This window comes from Schistocerca piceifrons, chromosome 1 (genome assembly GCF_021461385.2).
Source record: "Schistocerca piceifrons isolate TAMUIC-IGC-003096 chromosome 1, iqSchPice1.1, whole genome shotgun sequence".
Taxonomy (NCBI): domain Eukaryota; kingdom Metazoa; phylum Arthropoda; class Insecta; order Orthoptera; family Acrididae; genus Schistocerca; species Schistocerca piceifrons.
Window position 1 is genome coordinate 915,376,940 of NC_060138.1, and position 22,910 is coordinate 915,399,849.

Consider the following 22,910-nt stretch of genomic DNA (forward strand, 5'->3'; position numbering starts at 1 on the left):
GATCAAGCATTTATTAACTACTAAAAATCAAGGACCAGATTTTTTATACAGCTTTACCAAGTTTGACCAAACTTTCATTGGCAATAAGTCATCTAAAATAAAACTTCTTATGTTGGCACCAAAGTCCATTTAAAGAGCCCATCACTTCGCAATTATTTTTAAGGCGGCCAAATTATAGTTTTGTTCGTGGTGGTCACGACAAGACATTCTGCAAAATTTTACTAAATGCCTTCTTTGAAAACTATCTAGAAAAGATAGTTCAGAACTCCGCTCATGTTGGAAAGACATTAAATATAATGGCAACAAACAGTCCTAATCTGTTTGAGGAAGTCCATGTTAAAACTGGTATCAGTCACCAGGAGGCAATTACAGCAACAGTGATTGTCAAAACACAAAAGGTAACTAAATCATGCAGAAAAGTTTGTGTGTTCAGCAAACTACACAGAGGAACTTTAAAGTTTTAGATCAGGACAGGAGCATGTATAGGAACTGTGACTCAAATTTATAAGAATAGTTGCCCATATTCCGGTAGATACATACCCAGTAATAAAATTCATAATGGGACATGTACTCCAAAGTATACATTCATTGTAAACGAACTTCTAAGGAAACAGATACTACTGCATAATAGTTATAAAGCATAGGGCTACAGGAAGAGAGATGCTGAATGAAATGCATTTGGCAATCATGAGAGTAATGTGTGAAGCCTCTGCCGACTACCATAGAAGAATATTGTCAAAAGACCTTTCACAAAACCCAAAGAAATCTGGTCACATTTAAAGGCTATTAGTAGCACACCAGTGTCCAGTCACACATGGACGAGACAGGAAATCAAACAGAGCAGCGAAGCGAGAGCAGCAATGCTTAACTCTGTTTTCAAATGTTATTTACAATGGAAAACCCAAGAGCATTGTTCCAAGTCTCATACCACTTAAAGGACGAGTGAAGCAGATACCAGTGTCAGTGGTGTTGAAACCAGCTGAAACCATTAAAACTGAACAAAGCCCCAGAGCCCCATCAGATTCTATACTCACTCTACAGCCATAATCTATTGTAGATTCCTCAAACGAAAAACTGTGTCCAGTAGCTGGAAGAAAGCACAGACCACACCTGTCTACAAGAAGGGTAACAGAAGTGATAAAAAAAAAACTCCTGTCCCAATATGCTTGGCATGTAATTGTACAATATTCGAACATAATATTGTATATCTCAGAATGACTTTCTCCACACCTGGATTTTGAAAACTTAGGTCATGTGAAACCCAACTGGCACTTTTCTTACTTGATGGGCTGAAAGCCATGTATCAATGCAATCCAGTAGATTCAGCATTTCTATTTCCGAAAAGCATTTGATTCAGTACCACATGCATGCTTATTGTCAAAAGTACGATCATACATGGTATCAGATGAAATATGTGACTGGGTTGAGAATTTCTTGGTAGGAAGGATGCAGCATGTTATCTTGGATGGAGAATCATCAACAGACGTAGAACTAACTTTGGATGTACCCCAAGGAAGTTGGTTGTATTCCTTGCTGTTCATGCTACACATTAATGATCTTACAGATAATATTAATGGTAACATCAGACTTTTTGCAGATGATGCTGTTATCTACAATTAAGTACAATCTGAACAAAGCTGAAAAATACAGGATGAAATAATTACAATATTAGGAGAAAAACAAGTTGTTACCCACCATGTAGTGCAGATGCTGAGTCGCAGATAGGCACAACCAAAAGACTGTCAAACACTTGAGGAGCTTTTGGCCAAAGAGGCCTTCATCAGAATTAGACAACACACACACACACACACACACACACACACACACACACACACACACACACGACCAGTCTCTAGCTGCCCAGTCTGACCTTAACAGCCAGAGACCATGATCGTGTGTGTGTGTGTGTGTGTGTGTGTGTGTGTGTGTGTGTGTGCGTGTGCGTGCGCGTGCGCACGCATGACTGTTGCCTAATTCTGATGAAGGCCTTTTTGGGCAACAGCCTTTCATTGTGCTTATTTGTGACTCAACATCTCTGCTATGTGGCGATTAGCAAACCTATCCTTTTCATAATATTGTACAAATATTCAGTAAGACCCTGATAAGAGTTCAAACTGGTGCAATGACTGGCAACATGCTTCAAATGTTCAAAAAGGTAAAACGATGTCCTTCACAAAACAAAAAGTTAGTTTCCTATGAATATAATATTACTGAATCACAGGTGGAGTCTGTAAGTCTTGCAAGTACTTGGTTATAACACTTACAAGGGAACTCCCCATTGCAATCCCTCAGATTTAGTGCTAAAATGGCTCAATGGATACGCTGTTAAAAACAGAATACAGATCAAGCATGAAAACAGGAAGAAGGTGTACTGAATAGAGGGGGAAAAAGAGCTAAATAGAAACAGTGAATGGTTCAAGCTCAACAGAAGCAACATCAAGCAAATGTCAAGAATCATAGCGTCATGTCATGGTTGTGTGGGCACGCTGTTTGTCTGCAAAGTGGAATTTCCCCCCCCCCTCCCCCCCCCCCCCAATGTTCAAAACTCCCTCTGGCCCTATTTTTTTTCCACCCCCTCGCAACATTGTTAACTTTCTGTCTGGTCACTGACATGTGTGTTCTTCAGTGGTCATACAATACTTTGGTTATAGAATAGGAGTCCTGTGGTAACAATATATTACCATCACAAGTAAATTTGATGAATAGATTGAGATGGCGAGATGCCACATAGACCTCTCACAGAAATGAAGATAGCATATAAACAGGTGCGAACTATTACAAGGGAATTCAAGAGTCACAATTTCCAAAATGGAAAGCAAGATTCATAATGCGGTACATGCGTAGAACAAATAGGAGGTATATATGTGTGTGGACGGACAGTTCATAATTTTGTGGAAAAGAAACAAATAATATGTGGCTCATGGGAGATTTGAACATCAATCTCCCCCTTCCCAGTCCAACACTATGACCACAGAAAGACACAACTGATATTCACAGGCACTCATGTTGCACATGTTACACTTTGACTGTTCTCTGTTTCTATTTTGCTTCTTTTTCACAGTTTAATACACCACCATACTGTTTTCATGCTTTATCTGTGTTTTATTGGTAGAGCAGAAGAGTAATGGAATCAGTCTACAAAGGAGATTGCTCACAAATCATTTATGCAACCAATTCTAGAATAGTGCTGAAGTGTGCAGGACCCATACCAAGCAGGACTCACAGTGGCTACTTAATGTATACAAAGAAGAGCAGCACGAATGGTTACAGGTTTTGTCTGATCCACGGGAGAGTGTCACTGAGATGCTGAAAGAACTGCACTGGCAGACATTTTAAGATAGATGGAAGACATCCCACGAAAGTCTACTGACAAAGTTTGGAGAACTGGTTTTCATTGGTGACTCTAAGACAACGCTGAAACCCCTCATACATCACTCCAACACTCCCCACACATCACACGAACATGGTACCTGAATATAAGATTAGATTAATTACAGCATGCAAAGAGCCATTTAAACAACCATTTTTTCAATGATCTGTATGTGAATGGAATAGGAAAAAGTCCTATTAACTGGTCTAGTGGGATGTACGCTCTGCCATGGATTTCAGAGTGGTTTACAGTGTATATACGTAGAAAAGCAAGTTAGCACTTAACTTACACTCTTGTGCAGCACTGGCGACCAAAGTTAAGTGCTAAGTTTCACTTGTATAAACAACATCTCTGTACCAGACAACAACTTTCCAACTTGCCTCATGCTGTTGTGAATACACTTCACATAAAGCATTATTCACTGAACACACTTTCGCGATACAAATATGAATACAGCTAATGAGCTTTGTGTACAATAACTTAATTTTTAAGATAATTTTATCCATGCAGAAAATAATGTGATGGGACGAACATTTTTACGTCAATCTCTCACTAACACATACCTTCTGAGTGCCGACGCGAGCATGTGTGCAGCGGTCCAAGACACCTTCTGGGGCACCTTTGCAGAAAAGTTTGGGCCCAGATCCAAGGCGAGAAGCTTTTAGAGGAACACAGTAAGATGACATGGATTTGCGATCTCTGGAGAATTCCAGAGTGAATTCTTTCTTCCACTTGGTTTCAATTTCTTGGCGAACACAGATGGCAGCAGCACGACGATCCAGACCAATTTTGCTGACGTTAAAGGGATTAAGTTTCTCTGCCAACACAATTAAGGCAGTTTCTGTGGCCTCTCCAACTTTCTCAAAAGCTTGCTTGAATTCATTGAAATCTATAGCCGAATCATTGCACATAACACAGACAGTAGCCAATTCATGTAATGTGTCATATTCACTGGCCTTTATCTTCTGCCCATGCAGGAAGACATCACCAATGGGTTCATAAGTGGAACCAGTAATTTCAAATTCATGGAATGAGCTATCATTGCCGTCAATCTTCTCAAATATAAACATCCTAAAAAAAGTTAAAAAAATTAGAAATGATAGATGCAGTGAGAAGAACAATTAAATAAAATGCATATCTCTTGTGTTCATAGTACATGTCCTCTTACAGAAAATTTAGTGTTTCAGAAGCAGCAACATATAAAGTTGTTTTTGCTTTACCTTCAGTTAAAATATTTTGCTTTCCAACGATTGAGATGACATGAAATACTAGTTTACTATTATATTTCAATGATAATGAAACTGATAGAGATGACTGTTAGGTGGTGGTGGTGGTGGTGGTGGTGGTGGTGGTGGTAGTGGTGGTAGTAGTAGTAGTAGCAGCAGCAGCAGCAGCAGCAGCAGCACCACTAACGATGACAATAACAACAACTAACTAATGGGCAGTGGCACTTTTGAGTGAACAGAAGTGATTTGGACTAGTAGTAGTGAAATGTGAGAAAAAAAGAGCAAAAGATGGCATTACTAGTAAGTTACATTATGATAATTCATAAAGGGTGAATGGGGAAAAGACAACTGAGAAGTATGTAAATAACATGCATTGCAAATAGGTGTCCCTTTGGTGGTGCAACTTAATATATTTTGCAAAGGAATGTACAGCCTTGCTAGTACATATTTAAGCTTTGTGGTGATCATGTGCAAAAAAGTTAACAATTTATGCAAATGTTTAATAACGCACAGCGACATGCAAGGCAAAAACAATAAGGTTGCAAGTGCTTTCTGTGTAGCCAGCTGAGATCTCAAAACTATGAAACATAGTATGTGTGTAAATGATCCTATAGCATTTATAGATAATGACTGGAGTGACACATAATTACAGACTCCTTGTTTTAAAGGTTTAATTAACCCTACATGTGAACAAACAACTTTTTGTACAAGTAAAAAGGTATTTTAATATTGTTTAGTGTAAACATTGATTTGGTGACAAACTTCACAGAGACCATATCTTTCTGGTTGTTGCTGAACATCCGGAAAAAATCACGATGGTGGTGAGTAGTTGACTACAGAGATGAGGACTCAACCTTTTCATAAAACTTGCTCCTTCTAAGATCAATTACCTGCTGACAGACATCTGATTTGTTGTCAATGTTCCTGTCTTGTCAGAGCAAATGACAGAAGTACAACCCAGGGTCTCCACTGAGGGCAGAGATCGGACAATTGCGTTCTTCTTAGCCATACGCCTTGTGCCCAGGGCCAAACAAGTAGTGATGACAGCTGGGAGACCCTCAGGAATAGCAGCAACGGCCAGCGCTACTGCAATCTTGAAGTAGTAAACTGCACCCTATAAATTTATAAGCTCTATGATACACTCACATTAAAAGCTCAGTGGCCTCTCTTTCTTATAAAAAAATTGGACAAGAGTGCCTTGGCAAAATTTGTAAGCAAAGGTATGACATATAAATAGCAATTAATTAAAAAAGGTACCTTAATCCAGGAGCCCCCATGAGCTGGGTCATTGAAGTGTCCAATGTTGATCGCCCACACAGCAACACATATAACGGATATCACTTTCGACAGTTGTTCACCAAATTCATCCAACTTCTGCTGAAGAGGAGTCTTGATCTCTTCTGTTTCTGACATCTCAGTTCTGATCTTACCTGAAATATCATTGATGTACATGGGTTACAATCTGCATGCCACTCTTAACAACACGAGTTTTGAATCTACAAGTATTAGACGAATCCGTAACATTTCAGCACCACAGAAAGAAAAGAAAGGGAAGTTAGATTTCACATACTGTTAGCATTTGAGTAATTATACATATGAAGCATTAGCTTATTTTAATGTGCCTAAGGAAGACAATGTGCTCTGGTCCTGTTGAACTTACCACAACATTCATCAAAGGTCATCCTTCATACATACTAATTTCATGTCTATTTTACAGCTTGGCAGCATTGTTTTAACCTCATCCACCCCACAAACCCTGTCCCCTGCCCCTTTCATTATTATTGATGTAATAAATTTAAGTTGCTAGATCTATGTGGCCAGAACCAATTTCCATCAAAAAAATCTGAGTTGTTGATCATGTCAGGTTGTAAAATGTAACAACATTTCAATCAATATTGCAAATTGCCTTGATCAGGGTGTGTAATATCACTGCAGCATATTATTGTATAGCTTTTTCACAGTATAAAAGAGCATACCACAATAGCATTATACACACTGAAGAAGATCACTGGCAATATTAGCAAAAACATTGGTACATTTTACAATAGAATGCGATCTACAACCCACAAGAATTTTATGAAAATTGATGGTATAAATATTTGGCTATGGAAATGAGTGTTGTTGAATTTAAAACCGTTTTCAATTAATGTAATGTTTATTAAAAACTAAGATATTTGTATGTAATGTTATATACCAATGGCTGTTGCAAGACCTGTTCCAATCACAACACCACGAGCTTTTCCAGCTGCTACATTAGTACCTGAGAAGAGGATATTCTTCTTGTCCTGTAACAAAGATTTTCAAATTGTAAGCTCTAATTTCAATTTTGTAAAAGTAGATATTGTTATATTTCTGTACATACTTTCCTGTACTGAAGGAGCTGTCAAGAGGCCGGGTACACTACAGGATGCAATGAAGATGGAAAATAGGAAATTTATACTAGTAATTTAATAAGAAAGAGCGACTTCTAATTGAAGATGGTGAAAGAGAAATCAGGCAAAAGCGTGGTGACATTTGCGAACAACAACAATACAAAAACCATGTTCCTGCACACCAAACTTGAAGAAAGTTTTAAGATGAGAGATAATTGTCTGAATAATCATTCAAGCTAACCAAAAGATCAAGTTAGGTGCAGAAATTAAGTGGAGAGACGATAAACAACATAAATCAGACACAGTGGCAAATAATAGACAAACATGAAAACACAAAATCTGTTGGGAGATACGGAGAAAGGGAAGATAAATCAGAAAAAGTGGGGGGGGGATGAAAGTGGAGAAAATGAACAAATTTGCACTGCAACATCCCGAAGAAAAACGTTTGGGAGAGATCAGAAGCAATGCACAGTGTTAAAGAAAGAGAGGTGTGTGATGTGGAATATGTGTTGAATTGTAAAGAGACTACAGAAACAGACCTCTCAGACTAGAGTGTGTCAAGAACAATCACATATCTGCTGAAAAACTAAACAGAGTTTTAAAACTAAGATTTAAAACAGCAGGTAATTGCCAGTTTTGACTTATGGCACTGAGGCATTTTTAACATAAAAACTATTCGTAAATTTACAATTATTCAGTGAGTACTAGTGAGGTGTACTGGGTGAGACTAGTAAACAAACAAATTGATCGGAAAACGAATTGGAGTGGAAGATGTGATTATGACTAAATTAAATAGAGGTGGGCAGCTTATGTAGCCAGGTGAATGGACAAAGAAAGTTCTTTGCCACACACCAAGATATGAGACAAGAAGACAATAAAATGGAAGGTGTGTAGATGATACTAGAAAACTGTAATGCACTGAGTTGACAACTGTAATGCATTGAAAAGTCTAGAGGGGTCCTTGTGCAATGATGATGATGATGATGATGATGATGATGATGATCCTTGTCCAACAGTTACTTAACACTGGCTGAATGCAGAACTAGATCAGTATGTCACAAGGAAACCTATGGCACTAAGACAAGCAACAGACTACATTCTACTCTCATATTATCATCGTATTTTGCACTGTGACCTATGGGTACTATTCCGTAACACTGAAACATGCTAAAAGTATCATACATAATGTATACAGTTCCAATCTAACCTGGTTTACAGCTCGAGGGTCTGGTACTGGGTCTGTATGCTTTATAACTGACACAGATTCCCCAGTCAGAATTGACTGGTCAATCCTCAGAGTAGTGGAGAAAATTTTTACAAGTCGAATGTCAGCTGGAATCTTGTCACCCACTGAGAAAGACAATAGTTACATATTGATTAAATGAGATTTCAGTGGAACACAACATTACTTGATATAATCACACAAAAAATTAAAGTAAACAAAAGTTACAGAATAGCTGTTTTCAGTACTACTGATTCTCATCTTATAAAGTATTACAATCCTGTATATGGAAAAAATTGAGTAGATAATAGTAACATGTTACAGGTTTCATTTGAAAATGTTGCAGCAAGCAGACCCCACTTCACATTTCATAGTCAGGAGTATTCTAGGCCTGCTTTTTGATTTAAAAGTCATTTCAGATAGTATCAGATATCTTTTGGCAAATAATGGTCAGTTACTTACTGAATTCAAACTACATAATCACAAAAATATTGCAGACGATTGTACATCGTTTGGTGAGTTTCTTTAACAAGTCGTATGAACTACAAAGAGGTTATGTCAGGCAGCAAAGTGTTGTGCCGAGAATGAAAAAGAAAGGAAAGAAAAATGTGACAAAACAAAAATCTCTTGAGGGAGTGGAGAAATTCCCATTCTCACATAAACAGCATTTAAGTTAAAGCTTGCAAAACTGAGGTGTGTGTGTTATTTCGTAGTCGCTAGTGATAAGTGGCGTTTTTCTATTAGTTCTGGCTGTTACACTATCAGTAAGTAAGCTCGCTCTTGTTGAAATTGTGTTTTATTTAGAAATATTTAACTTGCTACGAACATATTTTCTTTGAAGTTGCACTCACATAACGCACAAGGGAAGAACAAATACTGTATTGTGATAAAACTTCTTAAAGTTGTTTAAAGACAATTCACTTTTTGCTTACTTTTCATGTAATTAGAAGTAGATAAAATAGGCAAAGGAAATGAAATGCGGATGTTACACACAACCTGACTGATAGAGCAAAATGGGCATTTTCATTAAAATATATTGCTAATCTCTGTGCACCATTTTAGTTTACCAACAATTACATTTTTTGCAACAAACTCGTATTATTAGTTAACAGTTCCAATCAGCAGTGAACTTGTGGGCCATAATCAGCTACTCATGTTCAACAATTTACAAAAGCCAGTCAGACAGAAACCAGTAAGAAATTATGAAACAATTGGTATATCAGAAAAGCCATCTAGATTCCAAGCAGTATTTAAAAGTAAACAAATGCACCTATTAATATAGCTTAACTTCTAAATGAACAAATGAAAATATTGATACCTGAGACCTCCACAATATCTCCTGGAACAATTTCTTTGGCACGGATTTTTTGTACTCCAGATTTATCACCTCTTACTACTTTGCCCATTTCAGGCTCATACTCTTTTAACGCTTCAATTGCAGATTCAGCATTTCGTTCCTGGAGCATACAGAAGTGTGAAATGAGTAAAATGAATTTTTGCTTATCTGTAACTACTATTTCTCTCTCTCCACATGCATTACAATGTTCTTTTAGTTTTAACACAATTTGAAGCCCTACAGGATTCTATCCAAATTTCTCTTCAACCAAACCGACCCACAACTAGATACGAATTCCGCAAATATTAGGGTACATTCAGAAAAGTGTGATCGTGTACAGAATAAAATTTTAGCCTGAAGAATTCAATAACATATTTTTGCAACACAGCAAACAAAGGATGCATCATTACATCAGTCAATTTTAAAAGAGCATTTGATAGCAGAGAGCAAGAATATCCTTTCAGAATACTAGCTGGATTTGGATTCGATCAGGAGGCAACAAACATGCAAAAATTAAAAAACTCAGACATAATCAAAAGTGAAATTTATGCAAGAACTGTGCAAAGGTGCAAAGAATTAAAAAAACCAAACACACACACACACACACACACACACACACACACACACAGTAACATAACGTTATTATCTTTTGACGTTATATAAAATTATTACCTGCCAAACACCAACCACAGCGTTGGCAATGAGAATAAGCAAAATAACAAAAGGTTCAACAAATGCAGTGACTGAATCTTCATGCTCTTCAAACAAGGCAAGAACCTGCAACAGAAACTTTACTTCAGAAATAATAGTGTTGTCAAATTTGAGATATATATTTTAAGAAATGATGCACTCCTTTTATCAATAGATTTCTGATGTTATTAAATATGTAACATCTAAGGCAACAATTTAAGACTAATTTAAATAAACCAAATTTATTTTTCATGGACTGGCAGAAAGCAAGATATAACCAGAATGAAATACAATCAAATGATGAGTGGCTTTGAAAAACTAGACTCCCCTGAATTCTTGATCAGATACTATTTGGTGGTGCTGAAAGGGTTCCCAAACTTCATTTTGTACTGGTAGCCTGAGGGTTAATGTTTAATAATTTTCTTGAAAGCTACTGATATTAACATGGACAACATTACATTTAAATGTTTTTAATGGAAATTGCAAGACCCATGAGCACAGTTTATCCTTTACATATTCGATTATGAAAGACTACACGGAAGCCACCATTCTGATTCAATTTCAACAAATCCATAATTATGCCAGTAGTGTTTTCAGCTGCTAGTTGCAATATTATTAACACAGAACATGAGACTGAGTGAACTCAAAAATGTTATCTTAATACATTCAACTTCAAGATAAATGTACGAGTGTGAAAGTTCCATCTTGCCATTCTAAAAAGTTCTGTAATAATTGGATGGCTGATAAAAAAGTCACGCAAGTCAATGTTTTGCAGTTTTGAGATATCCAGCTGTTCAGAATATACCACGACCTATCTGTTATGGTGCATAGTGGTGTATGGCAATCTCTAAAACTTTCAATAAAGTTACTGTACATGGTTCATTGATTTTTCTGTAGTGTCAAATACAAAACCTTTGTTTTGAATAAGTAGCTATTTTAACTTGCACCACAATGTTTCTCTGCCATCCAGTTGTAATCCATGGTTTACTCACAATTTATCATTTCACCCCATCAACTGAGAGCTCCAGCTATTCCTCCCAACAATTTATTATATTTCAAAATTGATACATGAGAGATGAAATGATCGTATGGCTTTTTTTTTTTTATGACTCCCATAACGTGTGTGTCTATAACAACAGTCCCCTGAGCAGATAACATATCATAACATCTCCATCTCAGCTAGGAATTGAACCCAGGTAAATACGTAAAAATGAGTAAGATTTTAGCTGTTGTAAACATTGATAAGAACACTTTAATAAAACCACATTTTACTTAGAAGTGTATTAAACAATTATTTTAACATGTTATTAATAACAATATTTTAAATATGCCAACACTGTGTAGTATTTGGATGGACGGACAGAAGGGACCTTTTATTGGTGTATTATACACTTTAAATGTCACTGGACATTTACTTACTTTGCAAATGAAAGACAACATTGTTTGTGCCTTCTATTGAACCATGTGATTGTGTAGCTTTCCAGTCTCTTGATTTTATGATCACTAAGAGAATTCTTGTCTGTGAAATTCAGTTTAACTTCCTTCCACAAACATTTAACTTCTTGCTGGCATGTCTGTTTTGACTTGTTATCATGCCATTTCCATATGCATAGCAGAAGTTTTGGTACAAATTCATGTTGAACACAATGACAGTGGTTTCACATGTGTTTCAAAATATCACTAGTGACTCACAGGCAGCGATTTAGATCAGCGTGGCAGATAACTTTATGAATGAAATCTGACACTTGTGTGGCACTTATTCCAAATCGGTGCACACCAAGCCAAGGAGGTAGCCAAAGATGGGGTCCACTGGGTCCGGACCTCCCATCCCCCTCCCCCAATCACCTGAATGAAATTACACGTGACCTAGTTGCCTTTCCTTAGACTCTTGGTAAGACTCTTTAAATTTTATTGTGCTTTGCCACCTCTGGTGCACTTCAGCTTGGCACCGCAAGAGGCCGCTAGAGTAGCTTGTGCTTTAAACTGGCTGTGGATGAACATGTACTATTTCTATATTATAACTAAAGTCGAACTTTTACTTGTGACGAAGTAAATACTTACGAATGATATGATGGCTGCAAGCAGCAAAATTTTAACTAGAAGATCGTCGAATTGCTCTAATACCAACTGCCATATCGACTTGCCTGAAACAAACAAAAAAAATTATGGAGCAAATCACGGAAATAATTGTAATTTCCAAAACTGGATTAACAGTGCCACAACATACTATTTAATCAAAATTAAATTTATGCTGGAGGAAAGACGCTAATGGCCTAAGAAAACAGTAATTACAGGCATGTAAAAAAAAAAAAAAAAAAAAAAAAAAAAAAAAAAAAAAAAAAAAAAAAAAAAGAGAGCTAACGTGCAAGACAACCACTGTGCTGTTCAAAGTATTTGTACAATGAGGTATTGAAATACCTGATATTTTGCATGGGATAGTACTTTAAGCGCTGTACTGATTTCAACTCAAATGACGTAATTTCTGAAGTTCCTCTGCTTTTCGGAAGTGCTACTAATGGGAGGAGGAGGATGACGGCGACAAAGAGGAGGGAGAGGGAGACCTAAGGAAACATTTTATAATCACTGCTGCTCTACTTCTAAAGAACACTAACACTAGACGTTTGGAGCATATGGTTTCTGATTTCCTCATCTCCACTGTGTTACGACTAATACACTAATTACAATATGGTTAACAATTAGAAACTCTACACGAGGGATTTATTATTAGCTCCTACGGCTGCGACAGTAATCAGAATTCATGATTATACTGTTTCAGCCGTCAGAGAAAGCTGAGTATTCCTGCAAAAGATTTAAACAGTACTGTCACTGAAAAATTATGAGTGAGACTTTGTTGCCAGAAGTGATGTATGAAACTACAAAATCTATAGCCTAGATAACAGGCCGCAGCCGCTCTATGTAGGTTTACTCACATACAAATGTGTGAAGTAGTGTCACTTTTCTCTTCAAGCTTGGCTAACAGTTCGATTCAAGAGAGGCGAAGCAGCAGTACAGGTGAAGAAGCGAGGATGAGGGAAGGATAATGGCGTTTTAAGGTTTTTCGTCTACTGGGCTTTAGGGCAACAGCGGCAAATCTAAATGAGGATTATCTCCCCTCGAATAAGAGCGTAAAGTCTTCACCATTCCATCACCTGATCGGTGATTAACAAACAAAGCGCCAATTTCACCAAAATGCACGCTTTCCAATAACAACGGTCGACAATGGTTTCCGCCTTACGAGAATTACTAATAGAACCTCATTTTGTGAAGCACTGATGATGGCATATTTACAAAGCAGAAAGGAATTGGAGGTGTGGGGACGCCAGTACGGTGAGTAACCGATACTGTTTCTTTTTTTTTGTTTTTGAAATTTAGACATCTTAAAATGCTATTTTAATGCTGTTTTTTGTCAGAGGTACAGGTACGGCGTACCAGCGCTTCCCGTCACAAAAAGAGCACTGTATACAGGGTGAATCAACTAAGACTTGCACTGCTAATATTGCGGAAATGGAATGTATAACTGTTGTGCGTTTTTCCCAGCATGCATTGGTAGTCAGGGGCTCATATTGTTAGTCAATCAACAGAATGTAATAATACTTAGAAAGTGTATTTTTTGTGCAATAATACACTTTTTTTATATGGAACAAAGGTTATCGACATTGAAAAATAAAGTCGGGTAAATTAGGATGTCAGTGGTGTTTGCTGCAGGATTCTAGTGCGAGTTTTATGAGAACGTATTTTGCAAAGTTTCCACACCGACACTTGTTTGTGCCAGTCAACCTGCATAGTTGCTAGGTACTATGATGTTATGTTTGCCTTGAGTAGACTGCGACTTGCTGGTCAGAGTGAGACAGTCCAAGCACTAGGTCACGAGTGGACAACAGGATTTACCAATGCTGAAAAAGCCAGACATGCTTATGGTGTACGGTGGGTATAGGAAGAATGCAGTTCATTGTTGCACGGTTTATGCGACATGATATGCCAATAGATATCAACCATCTTTGCAATTATTTATCAACCTCTTCAACCATTAACGTAAAAGTGCTAGCGTATCGACTAGACAATGTAACACACAAAATAAGTTGCAGTTGATCCGCAAGTTAGCACCCTCGCAATCGCACGAGAAAGTGGCATCAGACAGGCCGAGTCCTACACATTCTCTATCGACATAGGCTCCATTCCTGTCATATCGCTCTCCATCAAGAGCTGCATCAAAATGATTATGAGAATCATGTTAACTTCTGCCTGGGCGTTAAGACAGGATACTTCAGACGTATCATGCACTTGTTTAGTAATGAAGCCACATTTACCTATCAGCCAGGAAGCCCACCGCACTATGTGCTACTGGTTTGTCCACAATCCCTGTTGGCTTCGTCAGGTGGAACATCAGTGACCGTGGTGTGTAAATGTGTGGTGTGGGATAGTGAGCCATCAGCTCATATGGAACACTCAAAGCGCTTAACTATCGCAGTCTCCTAACAAACCGCCTTCCACTGATGCTAGAAGACGTTCCTCTGCAGACTGGGAGAACCCTGTGGTACCAACACGGCGTAAATAAAAATGTAGTCTCAGAAAAAGTCCCATAGAGAATGTTGCGTCTCCAATCATGGATGGGAACAATGCTGTTTGTGTACCGAAGTGAGCTCAATACTAGACTGGTGAGTACTAAATGACACCATGCTGTGATGTCCGATGTCACAGTCGCCACGATAAGACAGAGGAAATTGCCAGAATGGTCTGCTAAACATCACTACGTGTTGCTGTATAGGTTTACTTTGTAGTTTACTGAATGAATTACTTAAAAGTCGGCAACTACTTCGAATGCCCAAAGCCAATATGCAGGGTGGTCCATCTGAAGTTTCAGATGAGATTATCTCGAAAACTATACATTGGGTAAAAATAGTGGTTAAGACAAGTTCGTAAGCTCAAGGCGGGACATCAAATGATACTACACATGAACTCCAGCCCCTGCCCCCTTGGGTGGGGCGCAGGCAACTTTTAAATCTTAAATGGAAACACCCATTTTTATTGCAGATTCAGATTATCCATAAAAAAGTAATCAAGTTTTGTCTGAAACATTTTTTTAAACCATTGACAGAAGGCGCTGAAATTGAGAAAAAAGTAAAATTGGGGAAGAACTCTGATATATTTAGAATTATCCAACAAAGAGGCATCAAATCGATGAAAAATGTGCACCAATATTTTCGTTACGCCAAATTAAGCTATTTTTGGACAAAATGTACTGTATCCTACTTTTAGCGTTACCCAGGAACAACGACACTGCCGCAGTAGAATGATGTTCCCATGGGGTGCTTCATTAGTGGGAGTCCCCTTGCCTCTCACAATTTAGGGTGCCTCATTAATGAAATTGGCCACGAAGAAATTGTTCTAAATTATTCCCATTTGCTTCAATGCATAAAGTCAATTGTTTGCGAAAGTTGTCCCCGTTTTGAGTAGCACATCCCGTGGTGTGGCTGCACACACTCTTCGAACGCGATGGTCCATATCATTTCGGGTTGTGGGCTGTCTGTCTAACAATATTTTTTAATTAACCCCACAAGCAAAAATAGTAGATGTTAGGTCTGGTGAACGTGGAAGCCACTGAATTGGTCCGCCGCGTCCTATCCACAGACCAGGGTACAGTAAATTTAAAACGTTCCGCACATATTTACCATAATGGGGAGCTGCTCCGTCCTGTTGGTACCACATTCGTTGCCTAGTTTCTAAATCAACATCTTCCATTAGCTCCAACAAATCATCATGGAGAAGTTGTAAATAAGATTCCCCAGTAACATTTCGGTCAAAAAAATACGGTCCTATCAAGTATCCGTTTAAGTTTCCACATCAGACAATTAACGACCATTTATGTTGATTGTCAACGGGTCTGCGTCAGTGTGGATTGACAGGGGACCAGTAATGACAATCATGACGATTTAATTCGCCATTCCTTTTTAATGTGGCTTCATCAGTGACCATAATGTATCTAAAAAAATCAGTCACCTCTTATCATTTCCAAGGCCCTTTGGCAGAAATGCACGCCTATTTGCTCATCTTTCGGCGTTAATGCCTGTATCAGTGTGATATTGTATGCATGATATTTATGTGCCTTGAAAATCCTCAAAACGGTTGATTTCGGTATTCCTGCTTGTCTCTGAATCGCACAACTACTCATCCAGTTGAACACAGGCGAGAACGGTAAGGGTACGAGCGTCATTTTCATTGCATTCGCGATGACGAGGTGGGCGGGACATGTATCCATTTCGAGCTCGTTGAGGGCAATTACGAATAATGTTTTCGCTTGGATGTTGTCTGTTTGGGAAACGATCCGCATACAATTGCGCAGCTTCAGCGTAATTGTTATGGCATTCACCTAAAATTAACTTCATATCAACATCTGTAGGAGGATAGTGAGCCATGTTTCGCTAAAGAATAATTTACTTTCGTCAATTGAGGTTTACGGTTTACAATCTGAAAGCGAAGTGACGTCTGATTGCATTGCACCGACCTTTATTCTGAGCCATAGTTCGCAGTTTGGCCACGGTAGCGCCACAGTAGGATGAGTAACGCAATTGTGAAGAGTTCCCTAACGAGATTTTAATACCATTCCGCCTCCCTCCATCAAAAACTGTGGCGGGTAGGATACATTTTGCAAAAAAAAAAAATTCTTCCCCAATTTTAATTTTTCTCGATTTCAGCGCCATCTGTCAATGGTTTAAAAAATGTTTCAGGCAAAACTTGATTACTTTTTTATGGAGAATCCGAAAAAAATAAATAGGGGTTTCCATTTCAAATTTAAAAGTTTCCTCTCGCCCCATCCAAGGGAGAAATTTTATTCCCGGTGTATCGTGCGATACGAATTGCGTGGAGCGACCAGCACGTCCTGTTACGGTATGATGCGTATCGGTGTTATATCCCTGTCGTCCTAGCGTGAACCTGTTACGCCGCTTCCATTTTGTTTCCATGCGCTCCACCGATGTGAGTTGCTTCTGCATCGTATCAAGTGTCGCATCGCGTATCGTATCGCCTCAGCTCGAACCGCGCCGTAATGGTCGCTGGCAATTATCGCCAGCTGATGACATAGTTACAAATTATGGCTCGTAGATACACTTGAGGAGACTGCAACAGGTCTGTGCATCGCCTATTGGGGTCAACTGGAGAGTTGTGTTGACAATAATATGGCTCTGAGCACTATGTGACTTAACTTCTGAGGTCATCAGTCGCCTAGAACTTAGAACTAATTAAACCTAACTAACCTAAGGACATCACACACATCCATCCCCGAGGCACGATTCGAACCTGCGACCGTAGCGGTCGCTCGGCTCCAGACTGCAGCGCCCAGAACCGCACGGCCACTCCGGCCGGCTGACAATAATAGTAAATAAATATCTGTACACTGTGAATTTGGCCTTTACGCATCCATTACCAACAACAGTAAAACCTCCCAGCACCGAAGTAGGCAAGAGAACACTTGCTTCGAAACCTGTATTAATGACTGAGGGTTCTATTTATCGGCAAGTTCAGGATTTGTCTGGAACCTGATGATCGACAGCCAGCAATCGGGCAAGCATCCTCACGGTTTAGCAAGGTGCCGCAGTCACAGATGTCGGACGTTGCGCCTGTCATGCCCATCGGTGGTAATTTGAGGACTGTCCAGCTCTACAGTTCACATCGATGATATGTTAGTCTTGCAGGAGAATAAAGCACGACCGTGCAGTCCAAAGCTAGTGATCATTAACACCAGGGGGGCAAGAATCAACAGAATGAAATGGTCTGCTCTATCTGCTGACATGAAGCCGACTGATCACTTTTAACACGTGCTGGGGCTTACAGTGCGTCGACGCAGGAAGCCTGCTCATTCACTGGATTATCTCAGAGGGGCCGCCGACAAAGAGTCCCAGCGAAGAGAATGGCTAGAACTATACAATTCGGTAGTACGGTCAATAGAAGAATCCGTAGTCTTAACAATTGCGGCGGCATTACAGTACGATTACTTTTCCTGAATGTTCAACAAAGTCATCTGACTGTAATTAAATAGTCAACTCCCGAATTCCACCAAAAACAACAGGAAAGAGAATGTGCACGCCTTAAACTGGAAATTCGCTTATTAACAAACGAAAATGTTACAAAGATACATGTATGTGGGTCAGATCGACCGACTGGTATACTTTCAAGCAATAAAGAATAAAGTGGGACGAAGAGGGCTATACAGTACAAGGAACAGCAATTTGTTAATAGGCGTAGTTCCTCGGAAAAAAATCTGAATGGTACATGTCGACTTCAGAAACATATACAGCGAAATATGGAAACCAGAATTTTTAATAACATTTCTCGTTTTGGAGAGCTATTACAGCGACATCTACAATTCTATTAGCATCTCACACGATAATCATGTAGGCATATTACTAACATAAAAGATATCAAACTTGCTTTAAAAAGTTTAACTCTACACGACCTGATCATTCCAGCGGCATGTTTCTTCGCTCCACCTTTTATAATGCTCAGTCTGCAAATTCACTATCATCAGTTGTACACATCATATGGCTATAAGGTGACTTGCGTTCCAGTTTTTTTTCTTTTTTTTGCTGTATAATATGCTGAAGTTTTTCATTGGTCTCTTAGTGCCTTTAGTCAGTCTCTGACAGAAGGCAACCCTCTTAGTCTGGTGCAACGTAACGCTTTAAACTGGGCTCTTTAAGAGAATAAATGCGTGATACGTGCCCAGTTGGAGCCTAGCAGATTCGCTTATCAAACTGTACGGACGCTGCAGTCAGGTGCTAAATGAGAGTGAACGACAAATCTGATGACAGCCACCCCTTTTTTCACGCAGTTACTCGTGGGTAATAAATGTCTCTATTCACCTAGAAAAAATAACAGCGGGCCTATAAAGTGACTCCTACTAATTTACTTAAACTTCTACACATTACAGCAGCAGTTAGAAAAACTGCCAACGAAAATTGTGTCAGTGATTATGTGCTATGTGGTTAGAAAGTGGCTAAGTTGCATGGAAACCGCCGTAGAAATATCTCCGTTCTACGAAATTCGGGAATCATAGCATTATAATATGCAAGAGCATACAAGTGAAAATTTGAGGTGTTTCTATATAACACATAAATGAGTCAAAGTAATATTTAACAAAATATCAAAACTGTGAAAGTTTTCAGCATGTAGCTAAGACAGCAAAGTCCTCGTTTCATTGGATTACTAAATTAAAACATGTATCGAGCTGCATCAAACCAATCTTCAAACTGGAAACCGGCATCAGTTAGCGCCGGTCACGATCGATCAATTCGTTTCTCACGGAAGTTCGTTGTTAAGTACAACGTGTAAGAACAATGTGTATGAAAATAATCCTGGAAATTCTTCACAAATCTAATTCCTAAATATTCGTCACGCTGTTGTGAAGTTGTTCGATCAGTACAGTTGGAAATTAACTCATATATAACTGAAAAAGAGACGGCAAATAGCATCAAAGAGCCACAAGGCACTTTTTGTTAGACATATTATTTGCGAATGTACAGTAACAACGTTATTCTTAAACTCTTAAGTCCACGACGTTAGTAAAAAACTCCTGCCGTTCCTAATCCGCTCACTATTGTCTCTAGCTTACTGTGTCAAACAAAATCTTCCTTTAGTTCCTAATCGTTATGGTCCGCTGGACGTACATCGACCTTTTTTCCTGCAGTACAGTTGTCCTCCAATGAACGAATTTTTGAAACACGTGAGATCATAAAATCTCTAGTAACCGATGAGTAACACACAGTCGCCATCCTAGATCTTTTCTGTCCATTAACGGTACTTGTTTCTTGCAGGTCTCAGTGGTGACAAAATGTAACTGAATGGCCTGCTTTCCCGCTGATTTGTGCAACTACTTTGAATTACCGCTTTAAAAAAAAATAATAATAATAATTCAAGCACAGTTCTTGCTTTGCGTTCAATGGGAAAGATACCTGAAAGGTACGCGAGGAGAGAGAAATTGCCAATGTGCTCCGTGCTGTTTTTCCATCTCTGTTGAGAGCCATAACAGCTCCACAAAATAGATGCAGCAAAGAAAAAATAGAACTACTGTTTACGCCTCTTGTTTTTAAATTAAAACCCTAGTTTAACCGTGTAACTGTATTTGTACGTGCATTGATTTATGTCACAAAAGACAAACAAAAACACTTATCGACGTCAGTCACTCATTTTCTCCCACTACACGTTTCGAGGACTTGTATCATTATCTTCAGTCAGATGATTGGTTTCCAGTTTTGTTTGCTAGCTGCGACCAATTGTTTGTTTTGAACTGTATGTCGTTGGAAGTAAGTTGTAATTCGCACTTGTTATCCTGTTATAGAATTGGAATTATAATTTTTAAACAATAAATAAAGCTACTTAAGATGTTCCAGCTGAAAGAAACCTAAGAGTCGCTGTCAGCATACTTTTCACCAATAAATGGCTCCCGCACAAAAATGTCAGAAACCCGTAGAGAGTAGATCATCGAAGAGGGTAAAATGGCCAGAACAACTGTCGGAAGACGCAAGGAATAGTTTATTACGAGGCCAGGCGTGACCGAAATTTCACGAAGAAGAAGAAGAAGAAGAAGAAGAAGAAGAAGAAGAAGGGAATACCATGAATGTGTCTTCATGGCAGATGAAGAATCAAAGTCGTCACAAGCTTCTTTTTCTAGCCCTCAAGACTTTCCACAGGTGTCTGCCGACGTCATACGTTGGTTCTAACAAATGAGCCTGGTGAAGTGGTACCATCAAAGCAAAAATCTACTCAAAAACACATTTTGAAAACTTGCTGAATCATGACATTCCAAGAGCGATGACAACTCAGATGCAAGCCCAATTTCATACAGTGAAAGTCCCTGAACCATCAGAGGATGAAAACAGTGTTGCGTAAAGGCCCTCAAAACAACAAGATTCCGGGTGTATTGGTATCACAGCTGGGATACTCCGCTTGGGAGATGAAATTCTGGCGGATGCCTTGACGCTATTAATATCTATCATTTGGTCGGCAGAAATAATTCTCGCAGAATGGAAGGCAGCAATTATATGTCCCATCTTCAAGAAGCGTGGTGCTACACAAGTATCCAAGTTTTTCATTACTTGAAATTGTTTATTAAGTCTTTACAACGCTGCTCCTCGACCACATGAAACCACTGGCTGAAGGAACTGTATGGCCCCATCAATCTGGCTTCGCCTCTGGACGGTCGACTCTTTATCACATAAGTACTTTGAGGCAGCTGATAGGTCGATCGAAAATTACACATCTTCACTGATTTTCGACATGCTTATGAGAGCGTTGGTCGCTCCATGTTATGGAAAACGTCAAAAGAAATTTGACATCCCATCGAAATATATCCGACATATTGCAGCTTGCTACTCTCAATCGACTTGTCATGTGCGGTTCGGCAACCTACTATCGCTATCATTCAGTATTCGAAATGGATTGAGATAAGAAGAACATTGGCGCCATTATTATTAAAATTGGCCTTGGAAAAAGTAAGCCGTAACAGCTGTCGAATCAGAGAAACTGAGAAGGTGGAAACAAATATGCTGACGATGCTGTCATTCTTGGCGACACCCTGGAGCAAGCATAGGATGATACGTCCCGATTTGTCAGCAATGCGGAGTAAATTGAGCTCGTAGTGAACGATGATAAAATATTTCGATGTTACATGCCATCAAGCTCTCCTACCCTCCACTGATGATGTCAGGCATACGAGTACAATTGAACGACTTCAAGAATTCAAGTGCCTGCGATCCACACTGACTAATAAAATAGAAGCGACGAAAGAAGTGAATCACCAAATAAAAAATAAAATTAAATTAAATTAAAATAAAAACGCTAATAGCATATTTTTAGTGTGAATAATTTATTGTCTAATATCACAGAAGAATAAGATTCAGCAGCATATTACACTAGCAGGGCCGATACTTCTATATGGGTGTGAAACCTGGGCGACGTTATCAACAACTCAAGAAGCAATCTGTACCTTCGAAAAGAAGGCACTTCGAAAGATCTGTGGGCACGTCTACGATACAATGGAAGGTAAATGGGAACGAAGAACGGAAGAAGACCTATAGCAGTGGTTTAGAAGGTCACACATTGGCTCAGGAGGCTACAGTAGTTTTGTCGCATCTTTCGAGCTGATGGATCGTTCCCTAACCGAGTTCTCCATTCTCAACCCGCTGGACGTCCAACGACGTGACGGAATGATCGACTACTAACAATCTTTAAACAAGTGGAGCTGACAGCTGTGGAGGATGAAGCTAGAGATCGGCACCGACGGACTACTATCGGCAGTTGATATCTCCTCCGTTGTGGCTGACATCCCGTTTTTTATTGTGCTTTGCTTAATATGTTCTTTTACAATTGTTTTCCACATAATTGCATAGGTTTCCGCGGCCAGAGTCAGTCGACATAAAAGTTTTCTGGTTATGGTACAGCGTCATAATGTATAAAATTACTGCTGATGGAGGAAAACCAACGTTTCGAAACCAATAGCTCCAGAAGAAGGCCGCTGCAACCGTGGCCGAAACGGTAGTTGTTCTCCGGCAGCAGTAGTTTTATACATTATGATGCGGTACCATACCCAGAAAACTTTTACGTCAATTGTTTTACAGTGTGTTCTTTTTATTTTCGTTCTGTAATATTTTTTATTTTTGTTTTCTGATGTATGTCTTAAGGACGACAAACAGTACAGGGATTC

At 38.9% G+C, this 22,910-nt stretch overlaps 1 protein-coding gene across 5 annotated transcripts in view; it reads right to left on the reverse strand.

Annotated features, from left to right (window-relative positions):
* The window catches only part of LOC124717089 (calcium-transporting ATPase sarcoplasmic/endoplasmic reticulum type), a 93,996-nt gene that overhangs the window by 24,638 nt on the left and 46,448 nt on the right, over window positions 1–22,910 (reverse strand). For all 5 annotated transcript variants that reach the window (XR_007005708.1, XM_047243808.1, XM_047243817.1 and 2 more), the window contains exons 4-11: window positions 12,278–12,360; window positions 10,199–10,303; window positions 9,509–9,647; window positions 8,176–8,318; window positions 6,791–6,881; window positions 5,854–6,026; window positions 5,487–5,710; window positions 3,934–4,441 (exon numbers count right to left, since the gene is read on the reverse strand). Coding sequence is in view for 4 of the 5 variants with exons in the window: in XM_047243808.1 (XP_047099764.1) it covers window positions 3,934–4,441; window positions 5,487–5,710; window positions 5,854–6,026; window positions 6,791–6,881; window positions 8,176–8,318; window positions 9,509–9,647; window positions 10,199–10,303; window positions 12,278–12,360 (1,466 nt within the window). In the remaining variant the exon portion in view is untranslated. The remainder of the gene's footprint in view (window positions 1–3,933; window positions 4,442–5,486; window positions 5,711–5,853; window positions 6,027–6,790; window positions 6,882–8,175; window positions 8,319–9,508; window positions 9,648–10,198; window positions 10,304–12,277; window positions 12,361–22,910) is intronic.